Here is a 21202-nt window from a genome sequence, read left to right as displayed (position 1 = left end):
TATGTTTTTTTTTTAAAAAAGCTAACCTTAAAAATCCAAATACATAATTAAATGGTACTATTTATTATTTTTAAATTTAAGAGACTTAATAAACAGAACACAAATTCAGAACAGCAGGCATTGCAACAGCAACGATGGGCATATTCATAAAATAGGAAAACAATTTGGGAAAATGACTTAATAAAAATGCAAAAAAGCCGATGTAATATGTGTTAAATTAGAATAAAAAAGTTTGCCATATATTTTCGACGACATGCAGAGTTTGCAGGGGAGCGTCGAGCGTCATGATCATCATCACGCCATGTCCCCCATCTAGACTAAACCAAAAGTGAATCAGGGGTGTTTCTGGAACTACAACGGTCGCGTCTGTATTCCTGTCATTTATCCGCTCGCTTCAGTATTTTGATTATAATCGTTGTATTAAAAATAGCCTTAAATATATATATATATATATGAATATTAATTTGTTGTTTATAACATTTTTTAAAGCAAAATTATCGCATGGACTGTGCTTCTCCCCTTCACTCAGTCGAGATGGTCGAGTCTCAAAATGGCCGCTGTTGTCCATGTGTTTTGAGCTGACAGAAGAATCTCTATGATTTGATTATACGTTGTTTACTTTTTTACAACATTGAAGCTATTAAAGACACTGAAATCTGAAATACAAACTCCAGATAATTCGTTAGCGTGTAAGAATGGTGAGTAATTTCTTATTTACATTTTTTTTTTTTTTTTTTACCTGTCATGCTAGTGAATCCATGTGTTTACATGTAAATCATGTATCACTGTTAATTGTTTATAATAGTGCTATTTAAACGCTAAGTACAGTGACTTTGCTCTAAAAAAGACTTGTTTATGGGTTCAGGTTAGTTTTGATCACAGATCTATTTGTGTTGCTTTAGCAAGCTGTGTTATTATAATAATGAATGTGTTTATTGTAAAACAGTTGGCTCAAACTCACTAAAGATTCACTAAAATTCATCCTAAAGTCACTAAAATGATCCTGCAGTCACGGAATATGGCAGATCTGTGTGTTGGCTGTGTATGTTAGTTGTCATTTGTGTGTCTTCAGCCTCACAGAAAGAAGAAAGCCTTCATCAATAAGAAGAATGCCGTGTCCTTCCACCTGGTGCACAGAAGTCAGAAAGATCCGCTCGCAGCAGACGAGATGGCACCTCAACATGTCCTTCTGCCAGCTGCCAAGGTAAAACAAACACACTAAACTGGTTTTTCTAGGATTAAACGGTCACAACATCCAAATATCAGCCTCTGGAGCGTGTCACTAAAGTTGCCATCTGTTCCTGCAGGTGGAGGTGGAGAAGAGGAGGGAGGAACAGCGCAAGTTTGGAGTGTTTTTCGATGACGACTACGATTACCTTCAGCACCTAAGGGATGTGCCCCAGCCCGCGGAGCTAGTCTCCGCCCCTTGCCGCCACAGAGACGCACGGCCAAAGCCTGCAGAGGATGAAGAGGACATGGAGGAAGAGGATGTCATCGTCCCTGTAAGGCAGCAGCTCCTCCCTGCAGCTACCAGATTTACATATCTGATAATGTTCTGACACTGATTATATCATTTTTATATTGTGTATTTCACCGTTAATGTTTTGTGTTGACATATTTACAGTGAAAACAGGATGATTTTATAAATGGTTCACATCACAGATATAAATCAGTCTTCATTACTTGTCATTACTAGTCACAAGTAGGTGATATTACAGGACAAAAATATATACACATATCTGATATCATCAGTATTTTTAGTCAGGGTAGATTGTTTTGATTCGTGTGAAAAATTAAATATGGTGCTACCCTGACTAAGGTCCGTTTTCCTTGAAGAGAAAGACTTTAAATATTAAAGGGACCAAAAAATATAAATTCTGTCATTAATTACTCACCCTCATGTCGTTCCAAACCCGTAAGACTTTCGTTCATCTTCAGAACACAAATGAAGATCTTTTTGATGAAACCTGAGAGCTTTCTGTCCCTCCATTGATGCAACTACCACTTTCAAGCCCCAGAAAGGTAGTAAAGACATAAAAGTAATCCATGTGACCTCAGTTTTATGAAGCGAAGTGAGTGCTTTAAGCAAAAAACATAAATTTACCACTTTATTTACAAAATATTAATGTTTTTTTTGCGCAAACAAAGCACTCACGTCACTTTATAAAATTTAAGATTACCCGTCTGGAGTCACACGGATTACTTTAATGATGTCTTTACTACATTTCTGGGGCTTGAAAGTGGTAGTAGGCTGTCAATGGAGGGACAGAAATCTCTCAGATTTCAATAAATATCTTAATTTGTGTTCAGAAGATGAACGAAAGTCTTACGGGTGTGGAACGACATGAGGGTGAGTAATTCATGACAGAAATTTCTCTTTTTTTTGGGTGGGGGGTTGAACTAACCCTTTAAAAGTGTGGTCATTTTTACTAAAAATATTAGCGCGGCTACAGTGAGGGTGACGACAAACAGTGTTACGGTCCGGTTGTGTCTCTTACAGACGATGAGCGTCTTTATGCTTGTGTTTTTGATGACCTGCTGAAGTTTTGTTGTTTTATGTCATGTGTGTTGTTCATGCAGGCGTCCTCAATTAACCTGCCCTCGTCTGTGTTCGCCTCAGAGTTTGAAGAGGAAGTGGGTTTATTAAACAAAGCAGCTCCTGTTTCAGGTGAGTTGGGTGGAGATCAAAATCAGTCCTGCTCATGTTGCTGCAGAAAAACACTTATTTCATTTACTTTATTTGAAATCATACCTCATTAAATTGATCAGAAATGACTGTAAAGACATTTCAAATAAATGCTGTTCTTTTGAACTTTGTTCATCAACTATTCCTGAATAAAAGTATCACATTTCCATACAAACTTGAAGCAGCTCAACTGTTTTCAACATTGATGATAATCATAAATGCTTCTTGAGCATCAAATCATCATATTAGAATGATTTCTGAAGGATCATGTGACACTGAAGACTGGAGTAATGATGCTGAAAATTCAGCTTTGATCACAGGAATAAATTACATTTTAAAATATATTACAATAGAAAACCGCTATTTTAAATTGTTATAATATTTCACAATATTACTGTATTTTTGATCAAATAAATGCAGCCTTGATGAGCAGAAGAGAATTCTTTTAAAAACATTTAAAAATTTCACTGACCCCAAACTTTTGAACGGTAGTGTTAGGGCTCGTTCACACAGAACGCAAGACGCAGCACAGGAATGGTTTTTAAAAAAAGCACAGCACAGAACGCGTGGGTCTCGAAAAGCGCTTTTGAGACGTGATGCAATAAAGAAACTGCCAAATACAAATGAGACGATGTAATTTTGCATCTTGCTTTCCAGGGCCGCGGTTGGATATGGATCCTGACATTGTTGCTGCGCTGGATGAGGACTTTGATTTCGACGACCCAGAGAACATGCTGGAAGATGACTTCGTCATCAAGGCCAATGACGTCATGTGTGACACGGGGTAAAACTGACAAATTACAAAAAATTCACCCAAAAAATGAAAATTCTGTCATCATTTACTCACCCTCATGTCATTTCAAACCCGTAAGACTTTTGTTCATCTTCAGAACACAAATGAAGATCTTTTTGATGTAATCTGAGAGCTTTCTGTCCCTCCATTGACGGCAGTGCAACTACCACTTTGACTCTTCAAAAATAATGAGATTGTAAAACTAATCTATATGAATTGAGTGGTTTAGTTCAATTTTTCTGATGAACAGATTTAATTTAGGCTTTTATTTAAATATAAACATAAAAATCACATAAAACTCTTTTGAACATTTTGAAGCGTCAAAGTGGTAGTCGCGTAGCTGTCTATGGAGGAACAAAAATCTCTCAGATTTCATTAAAAGGATTTGTGTTTCAAAGACGAACAAAGGCCTTAAGGGTGTGGAACGACATGAGGGTGAGTAAATGACAGAATTTAAATTTTTGGGTGAACTAACCCTTTAAATGTTTAATGTGTTTGGTTTTGTGCTGGTACTATGTAAATAAAATGGAGTCAGCCTATGAGTTGAATCCTTGAATCTGCATAACCCCACCTACATCAGATGTCATTTTTGGCCTCAGTAATAATGATGATGATGATGATGAGTGGGAGGACACGGATGATGAAGGTGATGAGGAAGATTATGACTCAGCGGGTCTGTCAGACGAGGAAGGCGGCCAGAGAGAGTTCATGTTTGCCGACTGCGAGACGAAGAGTCGTTTTACGGAGTACTCGCTCACGTCCTCCGTCATGAGGAGGAACGAACAGCTGACGCTGCTGGACGACCGCTTTGAGAAGGTCAGTCAGCAGATCTTCCACACAGATAATGAGGAACGTAAGGGTCTGTTCACGTTCTCTGTGAATGTTTGATGCAAAGTTCTCATTACAACACAGCACTTTTCTTTTCAGCCACAAAATTTTTTTTTTTTTAATTTATAATGTACACTTCTATAATAAAGCATGATTCCATGTTTGTTGTGTTGTTGAATAGTTTTTCGAGCAGTTTGATGATGACGAGATCGGAGCGCTGGATAACGCGGAGCTGGAGGGCTACATTGAACCGGACAGCAAGCGCCTGGAGGAGGTCATCAAAGACTACTTCATTCAGAAAGAGAAAGAGTGAGTGTGTGTGACTGACACACCATCTGTGTGTGTGTGTGTGTGTGTGTGTGTGTGTGTGTGTGTGTTTGAGATCAATCCTCTCATCACTTTGTGTGTTTGTGTAGTTATCAGAAACCAGATCAGCTGGGTCCTGCGGAGCTGCCCTCTGTGAAAGAGGAAGACGAAAATGATGAAGATGACAAAGAAGTGGCGATTGATACAATGGTCATAGAGCCGCCTGCAGAGCGCTGGGACTGTGAGACCATCATCAGTGAGTCTGAATCCATACAGTTTATCAGTGCAGTGCACTTTCTGATGCCATGTGTGGATGTGAGTTTATTATTAATTTACAGAGGCTTTTAAAGGGTTAGTTCACTCAAAAATGAAAATTCTGTCATTAATTACTCACCCTCATGTTGTTCCAAACCTGTAAGACCTTCGTTCATCTTTGGAACACAAATTAAGATATTTTTGATGAAATCCGATGGCTCAGTGAGGCCTGCATTGCCAGCAAGACAATTAACACTTTCAGATGCCCAGAAAGCTACTAAAGACATATTTAAAACAGCTAAAGTGAGTACAGTGGTTCAACCTTAATGTTATGAAGCGACAAGAATACTTTTTGTGTGCCAAAAAATCAAAATAACGACTTTATTCAACAATATCTAGTGATGGGCGATTTCAAAACACTGCTTCATGAAGCTTCGAAGCTTTACGAATCTTTTGTTTCGAATCAGTGGTTCGGAGCGTGTATCAAACTGCCAAAGTCACGCCCCCCAGTGGTGAACCATTGAAATTTCGAAACACTTATGAGGTAACGAAGCCTCGTTTACTGAAATCACGTGACTTTGGCGCTCCGAACCACTGATTCAAAACAAAAGATTCGTAAAGCTTCGAAGCTTCATGAAGCAGTGTTTTGAAATTGCCCATCACTAGATATTGCTGAATAAAGTCGTTATTTTGTTTTTTTTGGCGCACAAAAAGTATTCCCGTCACTTCATAACATTAAGGTTGAACCACTGTAGTCACATGACCTGTTTTAAATACGATTTTAGTTGCTTTCTGGGCATTGAAAGTGTTTATTGTATTGTTTTGCGATGCAGGCCTCACTGAGCCATCGGATTTTAACAAAAATATTTTAATTTGTGTTCTGAAGAGAAACAAAGGTCTTACGGGTGTGGAACGACAAGAGGGTAAGAAATTAATGACATTTTTTTCATTTTTGGGTGAACTAACCCTTTAATATATTCTTTTACATGTGTTTGATGGCCATATGTCAAATATTACAATACATAAATGTATATGGTGTAATGGATCACAGTTGATCCGTAATCCGTACGGACCAAGCCCCACGGTTCAGCACACAGTTTAACCATCATAGAGTGAATGTTTATCATTTGCATGTTAAGTCTTGCAAATGTACACATTTAAGTGATTTTAAACCATTCAAGCACAAGGAGACACGAAAGAGAACTCAATTCAGTACTCATGCACTGTTATCTGTGCACACAGCCGCACAAACAGAGATCCGCAAATACCAGAATGATTCCTCTTTCGCATCTCCTGAAAATGATATAGTTTTGAGGATGTTATGGTGATTCTCACCACAGCAGAGAAATGGACAACAAAAACACTATTCATTTGCATGATCTTCCACTTCAATTGTCATTTTATTCATCTGCCATATGAAGATATCGTGTCCTCATAGTTCAAAGCCTGATTACTAAGAGATGCTGGAGTATCAGGAGTTTGAATGATGCTGTAAATCAGGGGTGATTGATCATGTTTATCTTTCTCTTTCAGGCACTTACTCCAACCTCTACAACCGGCCCAAACTCATCCAGGACCCTCCAAAGGTGAAGAAACCTGCCTCACATGTCTCATTCGGCCAAGGATATTTCATAAACTGCTATTTCATTACACAGATAAAGAAGCCTAGGGTGAAATGCACTGGAAGTTCAATTTCCAATTCAAATCTGCATCCATTTTTGCATGTGAACCAAATTTAAGATGTGGTTTGAATTACGTGTATGAATGATTTCACCTACAGCACAGACACAGAAGCAAACATACTATATTTGTAACAATAAGATAGTGATCTTTCCTGAAATGTGATGTGATCTTGTATTATTCAATTGATCACATTAATCTTAACAAATATTACTCATGCAGTTAATGGATTTTTAATGCATTATTCATTGAGTTCATTCATAGTATATGTGACTAATAATGCTGTTATTATGTGTCACACACAAACCTACGCTGTGTTTACTCTCTATTTACAATAGTTTGCATGTGATGTATCTTGACCACAACACATTACAGAGGTCATTATGGCAAACGATGTTTGTTCACAGGGATGGATATAGATACAAAAGGATTTACAGAGCTTTAAAACACAGCTGGTAAAACGTGACACGTACTGTAATACAAACAGTAGACTAGTGCATGCCGCTTGCAACCCCAAGGTTATGGGTTCAATTTCTAGGGAATGCATGAAGTGATAACATGTATATTTTGAAAGCAATATAAGTTGGTTTTGATAAAAGCATCTGCCAAATGAATTAATTGTAAGTATGTTTGCAGCCCAAGCAGATCCGAGTGTCCAGTAAGACAGGGATTCCTCTGGACGTTTTGGCGAAACGAGGCCCGACGGCTAAACAGGTGGAAAGGATGGAGAGGATAAACGACTCGGACCTGCCCAGAGTCTCAACGCAGCCCCGCTCACGGGACGAGAGCGCAGAGGAGAGGAGAGCCAGGAAACAGGCCATCAAGACCGAGAGGAAGGTGCGTAATCTCATGCGTCATGCTGAAAATTATTTTAAATATCAATCTGTTGCAGTTTATGTTGTAATTACCGATGATTATCTACCTGTTTCCTCTGCGCTATTGCCTGTCCAACGTTATTAGCTTGTTGAGGAGACTTGGCTTTTTTTTTTTCTTGTTTTACAATAAAGCAAGTGGAAAAATCCATCAGAATAAGAAAAAACAGAGTCAGTATTTCTCAAAACGGATAAAAACAGTGGAATGCAATCTTTAATTATTGCAGGGTTTGTGCAATATTCTAATATGTTAAATCATACAAATATACTTTGTATTTAATCTCACTTTATTAACCAATGTCTTTACTGCTGACCTTCAATGATCTAATTCAACCGTACTAATAAGCAAAAATGACTTTAGAAAAAGTGAAAAACATTCCATTTCCTTCAGCCTGAGGCTTATTCATTTCACTTTTGTTGTGAAAGGGCTTTTATATTAACTAAAAATAGAACTTTTTTTGTTGTTATTAAAAACCAGGTGAGAAAAAGTACCGCTAAAGTAATGTAACGCACTACTTTTCATAAAAAGTAATGTAATTAGTTACTTTAGGGAGTAACACAATATTGTAATGCATTACTTTTAAAAGTAACTTTCCCAACACTGGTAATTAATCACTTAGCAGCATGTATAGCTAAAAAGCACCCTGGCATTCATATTTTCCCCTTCATTGTTTCAGGAGAGGAGGACGGAGAAGAAGGCAAACAAACTGGCATTCAAACAGGAGAAACAGATGCAGGAGAAACAGATGGTTAATTTAAGAGCAAACGTTCAGGGCCTGAAGCTCTCGTAGGACGGCAGAGACACTCCAGAGACTGTCAAAACCACTGCGACACGTTCCCAACACCAGCGGACACTATAGGACCTTACTGAAACACGTGTGTTGCAGTACATGACATAATTTACCTTACCAGGACTTCCATGTTTTATCTCATGCAGTGTATAAGCAGTTCTAAATGATGTTTATGAATAGTGTTGCCATGGATACATCATAATGAATGGAATCTATAGAAACTGTTCTGTTTATCAGGCTTGACTGTTTAAAGGTAAATATATATGTACAAAAATGTAATTAAACCTATTCATCACATTCTAAAAAGTTTATAAAAACACACATACACATTAAAACACAAGTACTATTTTTTTCATAGAATACCCACCCCGCTTTTAATAAAAAAAATTAAAAAAAACATTCTGGGAGGAAAAAAAAAATCAATCACATTTTCACCAGTGGCACAATAATGAACTTAATGCAAACTATTAGCTGCCTGTAAGGACAGATGGCTTATAAAGTGGCTTCCCGGTTCATTATGATGAAATTCTCTTCTCCTCTACCATGATTAGACAAAGTGCATAAATGTCATTCAAATGATCTGAATAATAAACAACTTTGACCTGAAATAAAAGTTCCTGTTTTCATCTGGAGTGAGCTTGAAGATCTGCTACATGACAATGCGCTCTAATGTTCATGTTTTTGCTGGAAATTGTAATTGCAAGCTGGACGTATTTTATAAGAGTTAACTGCATACACTACCGTTCAAACGTTTGGGGTCGGTAAGATTTTTTTTATGTTTTTGAAGGAAGACTCTTATTAAGGCTACCCTGCTGAAAAAATACTTTCTGACCACAAATATTTGAACGGTAGTGTACATTTCTGTTTGATGTGCCATTCTATTATTGCTCATGATACCTTGGTGCATTTCATATTTAAAAAAAAAAGATAAATATAGAGGTGAATGAATGATCCGTTTGGTGTTGTGAGTGTTGCCACAGAAACACAAAATGCAAGTTATTTTGCAATGGTGGTAATTCCGACGAGACGTGCGAGAATACAACACAAATCCAATGACACGAGTCACATGACCTGAGCAGTACTTGTAAATGATGTTGTAAATCTTTGTTCAAAGGCCAAATGATGTGATTCTGGCCGACCTGTAGATCAAACTACCACATGTAGCAACAACTATAAGCATTATGCTTACCCCCCCTGAACTAGTGTCAATTCAAAAGGAGTTTCAATTCAAATAAAGGGAGTGTCAGTAATGAAGACAAATGCCAAACACATGATTTTTCCATTCTGCCATGAACCGGAAAACCTCGGGGGAATTCCATTTCATGATGTCATATGAGGGCTTGTATTTGTTTGAACAGCCCCCAACCTGTGTCATGTTCCCAGAACATCCTGGCAGCAGGTGCTTTTACTGTCTGTATGGGACTTTCCTTCACTTCTAAACCTCTGGAAGCAATCCAAGGAGTGCCTTGGGGAGTCTCTAGGATCCATAAACATTCACCGTATCTCCACGACTCATCTACAGACTGAGTACGTCGACGTGTGGACTGTCGTAGCCATCCGAAAGGTTGCCCGGCTCATCTTCATCAAGCATATTAGGCCCATATGCACATTGATTGTCTGAGTCACCTCTTCCCACATCCCTGTCACCGGAGGACTGCTCCTCATCGCTGTACATCTCTATTAACGTGGTTTGTTCGTGAGGATCCCTGACCGGTTCGATCTGCACTTTGCTGTCCATAATCTCCGGCTTCACACTCAGCACTTTGCACTGGTCTGTTGATGCTGGGTTGAAAACCTACCAAACCAGAAAGAGACAATTTACAGTCACCCAGCCCTGTGCAGGAATGCTGCTGTAACAAGTTCGCACCAGAGAGACCAAGACAAATCTTATTAAAAACTAGCTAATTAAAGGGATAGTTCACCTAAAAAGATGTTTGGAAGAACATTAGGAACCAAACCACACTGGTCCCATTGACTTTTATCGTAAGGACATAAAAACACTGATCTTTTGTGTTGCACAGAAGACAGACAGTCATTGGTCTGGAACCACATGAGGTCGAGTAAATGATTACAAACATTTCATTTTTGGGTGAACCTTCCCTTTTAATCAGAGTCGCATGTGGTTTACCAGCTCAGATTTGTCAGCCCACATTTGAATGGTGATTTGTGTTTGGTTTTTTTTTAGCATTATTTATATACTATTCTAGTATTTAGTAACTTTTTAAAATAGCTTTTATTTTTATATTTTCATTTTTATTTGAATTTTAGTTTTGCAAACAGTTTAGTATGTTCTGCTATATTTTATTTTAGTTTTAGTCATTTTATTACTTCAACTTATTGTATTTCAGTTAGTTAGCCAAGGTAACATGTCTAGTTTTCTTGATTTTTATTTTTTTCTAATATGTAATATATTTTATTATATAATATTTTGAAATAGCATTTATTTTTATATTTTCAGTTTTTCAATTAATTTTAGTAATTTTATGTGCTTTTTAAATTTATTTAATTTATTTGTTATTGTAGTTTTAATAGTTTTAGTACTTCGGCTTATTTTATTTCAGTTAGTTGCCAAGGTAACATGTCTTGTTTTCTTAAGATTTTATTTAAATTTAAGTTTTCGTCTAATATTTATATTTTAAGTCAGCTTTATTTCAATTACCAAAAACAATTTTTAACAATTTTGAAATAGCATTTATTATTATATTTTCAGTTTTCAATTAATTTAAGTTTAAGTTTTTAGTCATTTTGTTGTTTTTGTCATTTTTTAAATTTTTTTAATATTTCTATTAAGCTTTAATATATGTTTATATCAGATTTAGTTTAGTAATTTTAGTACTTCAACTACAAACTTATTTTTGTTCCAGCTTCACCATTTCTCATTTAAGTTTTTCATCTCATATTTATACTTTTTTTCATTTCAGCTTTTTTAAATTACCAAAAAAACAAAACAAAACAACAACAACAAAAAACTAGTTTTAGTTAACGATAACAATGCTGATGTTGAGGAGTTGCTTGTTTAAAGTTGTCTGGAATATTAGATGGATAGTAGTCAACTTTATACCCATTCTTTATCAACTTTTCACCAAATGTACAAATTATACATTCAAAATTCTTTCTGCCTTCATTTTTTTAACTGACACGTCCAAATTTGGAAAGTCTAAACTCAAACAAACTAGAAACTGTGACACTGTAGAGCTGTTCATTTCATAAATATTTATGTCTTTTGATGTCTTGCTTAAATTGGATTGTGCACCAGTGATTACATAAACAGATAAAAAATATGATGATTATGATTTTGTGTAAATTGTTTGTGCAACTATTCTTACACAATTTGGTGAATTCAATACAATCCAGCAATTACATGAGAATTTTTTACTAAACAATTTAGGTCAGGTCAAACAATCAGGTCAAACAAAAACTTACCAAAAACTTGGGAAATGCAGTGATAGCATTCTTCTTAATTCCTGAGTTGAATTTCTTCGCTAGCAGCATAATGATGACGGTTATGAAAATCAACGTTAAGACGACTCCCATCACTGGATACAGGTACATGGTGAACGATGGATCTGGGTGGAAGAATGAGAAACATCAGTGAATTACATCATCCTCAGCTGTGCATGTATTTATTGTTGGGTTTGTTTTTTATTATCCTTCAGTATTGCTAGGTTTGTGTTTCATACTTGGTACCCGTGAGCTTGTACAGTGTTTGTTTTGTCTCGTGTGTAAAAAATCATTTGCTTTGGTAAACTGCTTTAACTGGAAACCTAATTTGTTGGAAGTCAAAAGTTTCCATGCATCTACTAATAACTAATTATGTTAGTTTCACAATGTTAGTTTCAACATTTTAAAATAGGGCTGGGCATTGACACAAATTTCATGATTTGATTCAATTTCGATTCACAAGCTTGCAATTTCAATTCTATTCGATTTGATATTGATTAATTTGGATATATATAGCAGGTACAGTACATGTCTATTTTTTTTCCAAGGAAAAAAAATTAAAATTAACAATTGATTGGTATACAAACATTTAAATTGCACATAAGGCATTTTTAATAATAATGTTTTATAACTTTTAATGACATTATGTTTCTACTCTGACTCGTTTTTTTAAGTGACTTGTAAACATCAAACAGTTGATTAAAACTGATGAAACTTGCATAAATCCATCAAACGTGATGGATTTATGCAAATGCATAAAATACTGAAGAACAGTTTAAGTAAAAATAAAACAAATATGTAATATAGTGCATGTATTTAGCAAATGCTCGTCTCTAGAGTTAATTTTTCTAGCTGTCTATCAAGCTTTTCTGAGGTAAATTTAACATTATGACATTGTTTAAAAGATGATTAATTAAAGTCTTTCTGCTGTTGTCGAAACCATAATTAAGTGATCACATGAATAATTTCAGTAAGTTGTACTGTATCTTTTAACATACCTTCTGATGTTCACTTGTTTATTTGGTGCTGTAACTAGTAATAAAGCGGAAGAGATGATTGGTTCACGTGCCGCTTGAATTGAGGCGCTACAGCGATCCATCACGCCACATTAGAGCACCAAAACGGCATTTATTGTATGAATGTCTTAATATAATTGACAAATTTGCTAAGACTTTCATATCAAAAGTAACAAAGCTCAAAGCTTAATGTGATTCACTGGATAAGAGGCGTGCTGCAAATGTTTAGTTCATGCATCACCTGAAAATAGCATAGACTAAAAATTTAAATCGGTTCATAAAAATGGGAATCGATTAAAATCAAGAAAACAGTTTTTTTTAAATATTTTGAAATAATAGTAAAGTCATCATAGATATGAACTAATAAAATATATATGTAAATAAAAACACTTATATTTGTCTATATTTCAAGCACTGTTTACAGGGATGCTGTGTTTCCACTATTATCTGCTGTAGAAATCAGTGGAAGTTTGTTGAAACTGCACTTACAGATTCTTATGTCTCCTTCGAAACAGCTGCTTCTAGGATTGAGTGGTCTCTGTCCAAACTTTCCTGTCAGATTGACACAGTACACTCCTCTGTGCTCAGAAAACTCAATGGACGTCTCGCATGTTTTATTCTTTCTTTCACAGGTTGATTTATTCTCAGTCTGTGGGGAATAAAACAAACAATTCACTGAGACTCGCACAGGATTTACAGAAGATGCGTTTGAATGCGTTCATACAAAGTTTGAAATTAGCGTAATCAACAACTAGTTAAAAGAACAATTCACACAAAAATTTACTTAAGATATACACTATCATTCAAAGGTTTGGGGTCAAATTCAGTGACAAGGAAAAGAATAGTTTTATTTAGCAAGGAAGCATTAAAGGTGCAATATGTAATATTTTTGCAGTAAAATATCCAAAAACCACTAGGCCAGTATTATATATTTTGTTCAGTTGCAATTTTAACCAAGGCTCCGGGACGTGTGAGGAGTCACCTGTCAATTGCGTCATACCCGCGTTAACCGGGTTCCGGTTTTATTTTGTAGAAACCATGAAAACACCAAAGACACTTTAATATATTACACTTTTTAATATACAAGGAAACAACTGTTTTGACATATTTATAGACAGAAAACTAATTATTGTTACATAGCTCAACGCGTTTAGTCTTATTGTTTAAATCTAATTTTCTTGATTTTTTTGTGAGTACCATGCTTTACCGCTGCCTCAGAGAAAAACACTATTTTTCTGAAGGAGCTAACATAGCATAATCAGATACAACTTTATTTTTAGTAACAGTAATACAGAATTTTCTCCATCATACAATACGTTTTAAAATGAAATGCATGCTATTTATCAACACAAGCCATCCAGCATTTAATATGATATTCTAAAATCGATCTATCTTACTGCAGTGTGTAACAAGTGTCTCACAGCAGCCACCGAGCGAACGCACAGAGTAACGTTATAACATTTTCAACACTCTCAAGTGTATCTAATATGATAAACAGAGCTGCGTTACCTCATAATCATGACCAGAAAAGCTACAGTAACGTTAATAACCGCATCCATGAACATGATTTCTTCCCGAGTCCTATCCCTATTATTTTGCACCGTCCGTTGAGTTGAAGACCACATGTCCCAAGATTCCACACTCAAACTTGGCATCATCAAGTTACGCCTTTGTTTTGAATAGGCCTCTAGTGGACAAAATTTTTACATATTGCACCTTTAAATTGATCAAAAGTGTCAGTAAATGTTACAAAAGATTTCTATTACAAATAAATGCTGTTGTTTTGAACTTTCTATTCATCAAAAATGAAATCCTGAAAAATGTATTGATATTAATAATAAACAACAAAACTGATTTCAATATAGTATGATCATCATATTAGATTGATTTCTGAATGATCATGTGACACTGAAGACTAAAGCATTTGATCACAGGAATAAATTACATTTTAAAATATATTACAATACTAAACAGTTTAAAACGTTCAAAACTTGTACCAAACCTTAAACTTTTAAACAGTATAGTGTACATAAACATTTTTATGAAAGATTAAATTTTAGCATTAATAATTACTTAGTTTTTACTTAGTCGTTTCCTCACACAAAGCTATCATATGACTTAAGAAGACTTGAAATATATCATAAGTCACATGGGCTACTTTTTTGTGTGACCTATGCGTGTGAGAGGACATGTGAGAGGACAGGAAAGTGAATGATACCTCTTCTGTTTCAATAGAGTAATTCAGATCATCATTGAGGTTCCTCAGAGCCGGCGTGTCTCCATACAGATATGGAGGGTTGATGAACTGGACGTGAAGTTTACCATCTTTGGGAAAAAGTTCAACCTCGGGAAAATCCAAATAACCTGAATGCACAATAGTACTGTTAGATCATACTGCATGTGTTTGCAATGATAGATGATATTTCAGAATTCAACCAAATACAGACTAAACATACACTTTATTTTGCTGTCGGCATTTGTATTGAAGCTGAAAATAGCTGATTCGCATAGATCTGATTCCTGTCCTCCCCGCACGGCCCTCACAGTGACAAAATAGCGATTGAATTCTGGATTAAACAGCATACTGGATATGTTTAAACTTAGATTTTGTGTGGTCTTATTTTTCCTGGAACACATAAATAATAACAGTAAGGTCATGATGGCATACAAATGAACAGCCTTATGGTTTGACTAATATTTTAAAAGGGTCCAGCAGTCATTTAATCAAGCTAAAATAAACATTTAAAGACTATAAAAGGCTCTTAGTTGCTGTGAAAGATTGATTCATACCTTTCACTGAAATCATTCACCTCCACAAAAAAGTGTACATCCCGACTGAGGTCAGGATATTTCCATCGTGCTTCAACTCCATAGCTGTCACACTGTATGGACACGTTAGCAGGAGGAGGCGGGCGACTCACGGCTAAAAGAGAGTTAATCATATTAGAGTCTGACCACCTGATTTTCATGAATATTACATTTCTTATTATGCTAAATGAAACCATGCTCATAACTTCCATTCAGAGTAGGGACAAAATCCTATGAATACTGTCACATATGTGGGTAAAATTTTAGAAAAAATAATTACGTATGTTTTATAATGAAAATTCAGCCTGTTTTTAGGACCATTAAGATTTTTTTGCATTGTAACATAATTCTCAAGACAAAAAAGTGATATATTTAAATATTCAATTATTTTTGTAAAGTACAATTATACAGTAAATTGTATATTAAGTATACATCATAGTAGTATTTGTTTTGCTGAATATACACAACAAACATTCAAACATTTGGGGTTGGTACAGTAAAAAAATACAGTAAAATCTGTAATATTAAGAAATATCAATCTAAAAGTAACTTTTTTTTATTTGAATATATGTTAAAATGTAATGTCTTTGATGCTCAAGAAACAATTATTATTATCAATGTTGATTCATATTTGTGTGGAAACCATGATACATTCTTTTCAGGATTCTTTGATGAATATGAAGTTCAAAAGAACAGCATTTATTTGAAATATTAATCTTTTGTAACATTATAAATGTATTTACTGTCACTTTTGATCAATTTATTGTGTCCTTGCTGAATAAAAGTACTAAATTGTTTGAAAACTTTTTTTTTACTGCCCCCAAACTTTTGAATGGTAGTTTATATATATATATATATATATATATATATTCTTTTTTGTCCAGAAAATATTATTTTCATTACTGTATAACAGTAGCAAAGAGGCTGATTTTTGTGAGCTGCCAATATTTTTTATATAAAATAATGTTGCAATAACAAAAAATCTTAATAGCCTTAAAACAGTCTTAATTTGCTTCATGTACGCAAACTATACGTTCTTATTTTTTACCTAAACAGCCACAGTTACAGTAATTCCTTTTGTATTGGTTCAGACTGACCCGACACACCAACAAACAATGACTTCCAGCGGTTTGCGCTAGTTGACTGTTGGTGTTTGGGATAGTATGAACAAGTCTTTACAGGCTCCACGCCCCCATGTGACCCTTCCCAGCGTTCGCTCTCTTCAGGGTCTCATGATAAACACAAGCCAAATCAAAAACCGTCTTCCCTTCCCTCTGGCTCTACCTTCGAAACACCCACTCACACACACGCTCACACTTGCCGTATGCCATCACACACCATTTAACCTGTCACGCACACTATTATTCCCGTTGATTATGCCAGTTTCTGTCTGCTGCCGTGTGTGATGTTAACCTTATAACCAGTCTTTTGGACTTTGCAAATGCCTTCAGATGTGTTTTAAAAGCCTATAAAGTCAACATTTGATTGCTGTAATATGACATAATTATGAGTATTTAGCATTTAAGAATGCAGGGAAGATGTTTTATTCTCCTGACTTGGTTCACCCTCATACAGTATTTTTCTTCTCTCTTAAAGGATTAGTTCAGTTCAGAATTAAAATTTCCTGATAATTTACTCACACCCCATGTCATCCAAGATGTTTATGTCTGTCTTTCTTCAGTCGAAAAGAAATTAAGGGTTTTGATGAAAACATTCCAGGATTTTTCTCCATATAGTGGACTTCAACAATTACCAACGGGTTGAAGGTCCAAATGTCAGTTTCAGTGCAGCTTCAAAGGGCTCTACATGATCCCAGACGAGGAATAAGGGTCTTATCTAGTGAAAAGATCAGTCATTTTCTAAAAAAAAATAAAAACTATATACTTCTATATACTTATATACCACAAATGCTTGTCTTGCACTAGCTCTGCGATGTGCCACGCATTACGTAATCACATTGGAAAGGTCACGCGTGACTTAGGCGGAAGTACCGAATTTGAAGTTGGGGGAGAAAGTGAGATGGAGTTTTTTGACCTACTGCGGTACCTCTGCCTACGTCAAGTGTGAACTTTCCAACATGATTACGTAATGCATGGCGCATCGCAGAGCAGTGCAAGACGAGCATTTGTGGTTAAAAAGTATGTAGTTTATATTTTTTTTTAGAAAATGGCCGATCGTTTCGCTAGATAAGACCCTTATTCCTCGTCTGGGATCGTGTAGAGTCCTTTAAAACTGCACTGAAACTGACATTTGGACCTTCAACCTGTTGATCCCCAGTGAAGTCCACTATATGGAGAAAAATCCTGGAATGTTTTCCTCAAAAACCTGAATTTCTTTTTGACTGAAGAAAGAAAGACTAAACATCTTGGGTGACATGGGAGTGAGTAAATTATCAGGAAATTTTAATTCTGAAGTGAACTAATCCTTTAACTTGTCTTTTATGTCTAAGGTTTTCAGATACAAGTTATGTTGTGAGAACAAAGTAAAATTTAATGGAGTAATGATGTTGAAAATGCAGCTTTGCATCACAGAAATAAATTACATATTAAAATATATACAAATAGAAAACAGTTATTTTAAATTGTAATAATATTTCAATTTTTTTTACTGTTTTCACAGTATTTTTAATCAAATAAATGCAGCCTTGGTAAGTAGATAAGATTATTTTAAGAGCATTTTACCAACCCCAAACTCGATAATGCATTATATATTTTTATGAATGATTTGATTAGCGTCATCAGTCACTTTTTTTTTTTTTGTAATGAAGCTCTCAAACTGGTTTTCCCAGTTCTGACTATTGACCAATAACCATTACTATCTGTACCATGACTGAGGAGAAATGTGACGGGAACACAGACACACACATATCCGCCCATTTCTCTCATTGCTGATGTTATTTTCTAAGAAATCAGAGAATAGAACAAGATCCGTGGTGTCAATCACAGTCTGTCTTCATGCTCCTTTCATAAGAAAGATTTCAACATCCTCAAAACTGTCAGAACTTCTGAGAACTACAAGCCCCCACCCAAAACATCTCACATTACAACAAAAAGTTTTACTTCCAGGAGCAAGCTGTTGCTCTTTTATTGGGGTTGAAATTTGGTTCGAATTGAGTTATGTCTAAAAATTAGATCTCTTTGTGTATAAAATCATTTCCTCAATCTAAATGGACGCATTTACACCTGCCATCTGCCACACATTTATCATATCAGCAACTTCTAATCAGATTCATTTATCGAGTCAATCAGATTCATTCGCAATTCAGCTGTGATAAGCTTGAAATTTGACCTGTTTTATAGATTTAGTTAATGTGTAGAGCACAGTATGTCTGTCATGATTGCATTTCTGGCCAGATGTGTCATTAATGAAGCACACATTAAACCATCATGCATGACAGGAATATGTGAAATGTTCAAATGTGAATTGACGGTAAAGAGACGTGTTTGCGTCCCTCTCGGATGAGTTCTGATACACCTGTGTTCAGGATTAATCTCAAGTGTGAGTGCAATAAAAATAGCGCCCACACCAGCCCTTTGGACCACGCCGGCACATAAAACAATGCTCTTATTCTTATCATCATGCTAAACAACACTGTAAAAGCAGCTCCAAGAGCAAAGACCTTTAGAAATTGAGATTTCATTATGGGTTTTTCTTATGACTGATCCATATTCGATCCTGAATACGGGCATGATGTCTGGAAGAAACCAACACAAAAAGCATATGTTGTCTCCTTGCTGGTTTAGTGATTAGAATATGTATAAATGTACATAATTCCTTATATATACACTGCATTAACATACATTTCTATCAGTTCTTGCACTACCTGGGAATTGAACCCCTGTCCTTTACGTTGCAAGCGCATACTCTACTCAGTTTGAGCCACATGACTGCATTAGATTAAAAAAAAAAAAGATTCTAAAATGAAAGTACTATAAATAATTATTAAATTAAAATAAACATTTCTACCAACATTTAGTCGCACTGAATGGGTTTGCTTGTTTTTCCCAAAAATCCATATATACATACACACACACACACACATATATATATAACAATAATAATAACAATAACAAATATTTTACGGATAAATGTTTAAAATATTTTTAAAAGTAGCCTAAATAATAATGTATTTAGTATTTATTATTCAAATGTATTTTTCAAACTAATAAATATTAATACAAGCTAATACATAAAAATACTATTAATACGATACTAATAAAATAAATTAAATAAACTCATCTTACCCTCTGAGGCGGATTTCTGGACTAAGATCAAGACAGTGACACTGATATAGATCTGTATCCGCATTATTGCCAGCGAATTTTAATACAGTTTTCACATATTATATCTTCGAGTGAGAAAAAAAAAGGTTAATCCTGTCGAAATGATTGCTCTTCAAGTGAAGTAAATCCCATTTTTGGTAAGATCCGTATAATTTCAGAGCGACATCGACAGTAAGCAGCGCGAGCGATTCCAAGGAAGCGGCGCTCTTCAGGGAAATGACGTGCATCTGCTCACTCCCTCATTCACGACAAAGGTGTTTACTGGTATCTACAGGTAACTCAGTCATCCCACGGAGCGTTTCTTTTGTTAAGGCTTGACTCAGACTCAGCGGAATTCATTACAGTAATGAATGAGAATCACCAGACAGAATAGAGGGGGTTCATTCATTCACTAGCGTTTAATTTTAAAAGGAGAAGATTTTACCTTCATCTATATGTATGTAGGATCAGATTTCAATGGGATAGTGCCCTCTAACGTTATATGTCTATATTACTCTTTAGGCTACATGATACACTGTGAAATTATTGTACTACATGGATATCTGTTCTCTGAGAGTGAGAAACATTCCCAGATTCTTTACTTGGATCTGTGTTTCTCAATTAATATTTTGTGGCGCCAAAATTTGAACACTTTAGTCACCATGAAATAAAAATGGACAGTTCTTGTTTTTTATGGAATATTGCATATATTTGTGCATATATATATTTTTAATTCATGCGCCTTAGTAATCTTTAATTAAAATAACAGCGACTTCTCTTCTCTGATAATGTGTTTACTGGCGCAAGGGCGGGACAACCTGTCACTCACATGAGTTCCACCAATAGCAAACCACAACCATCCAATCAATTCACCACAGACAAAATCAAGCCCCGCCCTACATTTGTTCTTGTTTGAGAAGCCGTTTCACTCGGATATACATCACAATAGGGAAAAAAAGACTATCACAACTCCAATGTACCAATTGGCATGCATTTGACTGCAAACATTATTATAAAATGTTAAAAAATATTCAAGAAATAATGTTGAGAACAGGACCAAGGTGTGATTCTAAACTGTTGTCGTCCTCAATATGTCTAAGCATGTGCGCTAAACGCAAGGTTCCTACTTTAACCTGTAATATCGTCTGGCGTCCATGAGATCAGGCACAGAGAGAGATTACTCTGGAGCGAGTGACCCTTCCCTCTGGATTTGAAGTTTTCTGCGTCACTTATGTAATACATCTGAGCTAGATTTGTCTGGAACAGACTAAAACTGAGTAGAAAATCACTTGAAGGTGATTTTGTGTGCATGTGGGGGTTGGGGGGTGAATATTGTTTTACGTGGCTAGCAGGATTTATTTGTCAAAATGAGGATCTTGCATTAAATTGAATTAATGCATTTATAAATACAACTAATAAAAATAGACAACACTCTCATTTATATGACTGTGTCAAAAACATGAT

The 21202-nt window shown here is 35.5% G+C and overlaps 2 protein-coding genes across 2 annotated transcripts; one reads left to right on the top strand and one right to left on the bottom strand.

The window, feature by feature from the left end:
- Positions 1-489: 489 nt before the first annotated feature.
- ltv1 (LTV1 ribosome biogenesis factor) lies at positions 490-8824 on the top strand. The gene is made up of 11 exons (XM_051899485.1): positions 490-698; positions 1073-1204; positions 1308-1502; positions 2581-2668; positions 3344-3470; positions 4079-4295; positions 4489-4616; positions 4724-4869; positions 6402-6454; positions 7185-7385; positions 8098-8824. The coding sequence occupies exons 1-11, from the start codon at positions 696-698 to the stop codon at positions 8209-8211; spliced, it is 1404 nt and encodes a 467-aa protein (XP_051755445.1). The 5' UTR covers positions 490-695; the 3' UTR covers positions 8212-8824.
- Positions 8558-20020, bottom strand: ifngr1 (interferon gamma receptor 1). Its single transcript, XM_051899496.1, has 7 exons — positions 19721-20020; positions 15459-15591; positions 15125-15294; positions 14887-15032; positions 13158-13317; positions 11635-11777; positions 8558-10006 (listed from the first exon to the last, which is right to left on the bottom strand). Exons 1-7 carry the CDS (start codon positions 19782-19784, stop codon positions 9728-9730), a joined length of 1095 nt encoding a protein of 364 aa, XP_051755456.1. The 5' UTR covers positions 19785-20020; the 3' UTR covers positions 8558-9727.
- Positions 20021-21202: the final 1182 nt, after the last annotated feature.

This window comes from Ctenopharyngodon idella, chromosome 1 (genome assembly GCF_019924925.1).
Source record: "Ctenopharyngodon idella isolate HZGC_01 chromosome 1, HZGC01, whole genome shotgun sequence".
Classification (NCBI taxonomy): domain Eukaryota; kingdom Metazoa; phylum Chordata; class Actinopteri; order Cypriniformes; family Xenocyprididae; genus Ctenopharyngodon; species Ctenopharyngodon idella.
This window is presented reverse-complemented; position numbering and strand designations above follow the sequence as displayed.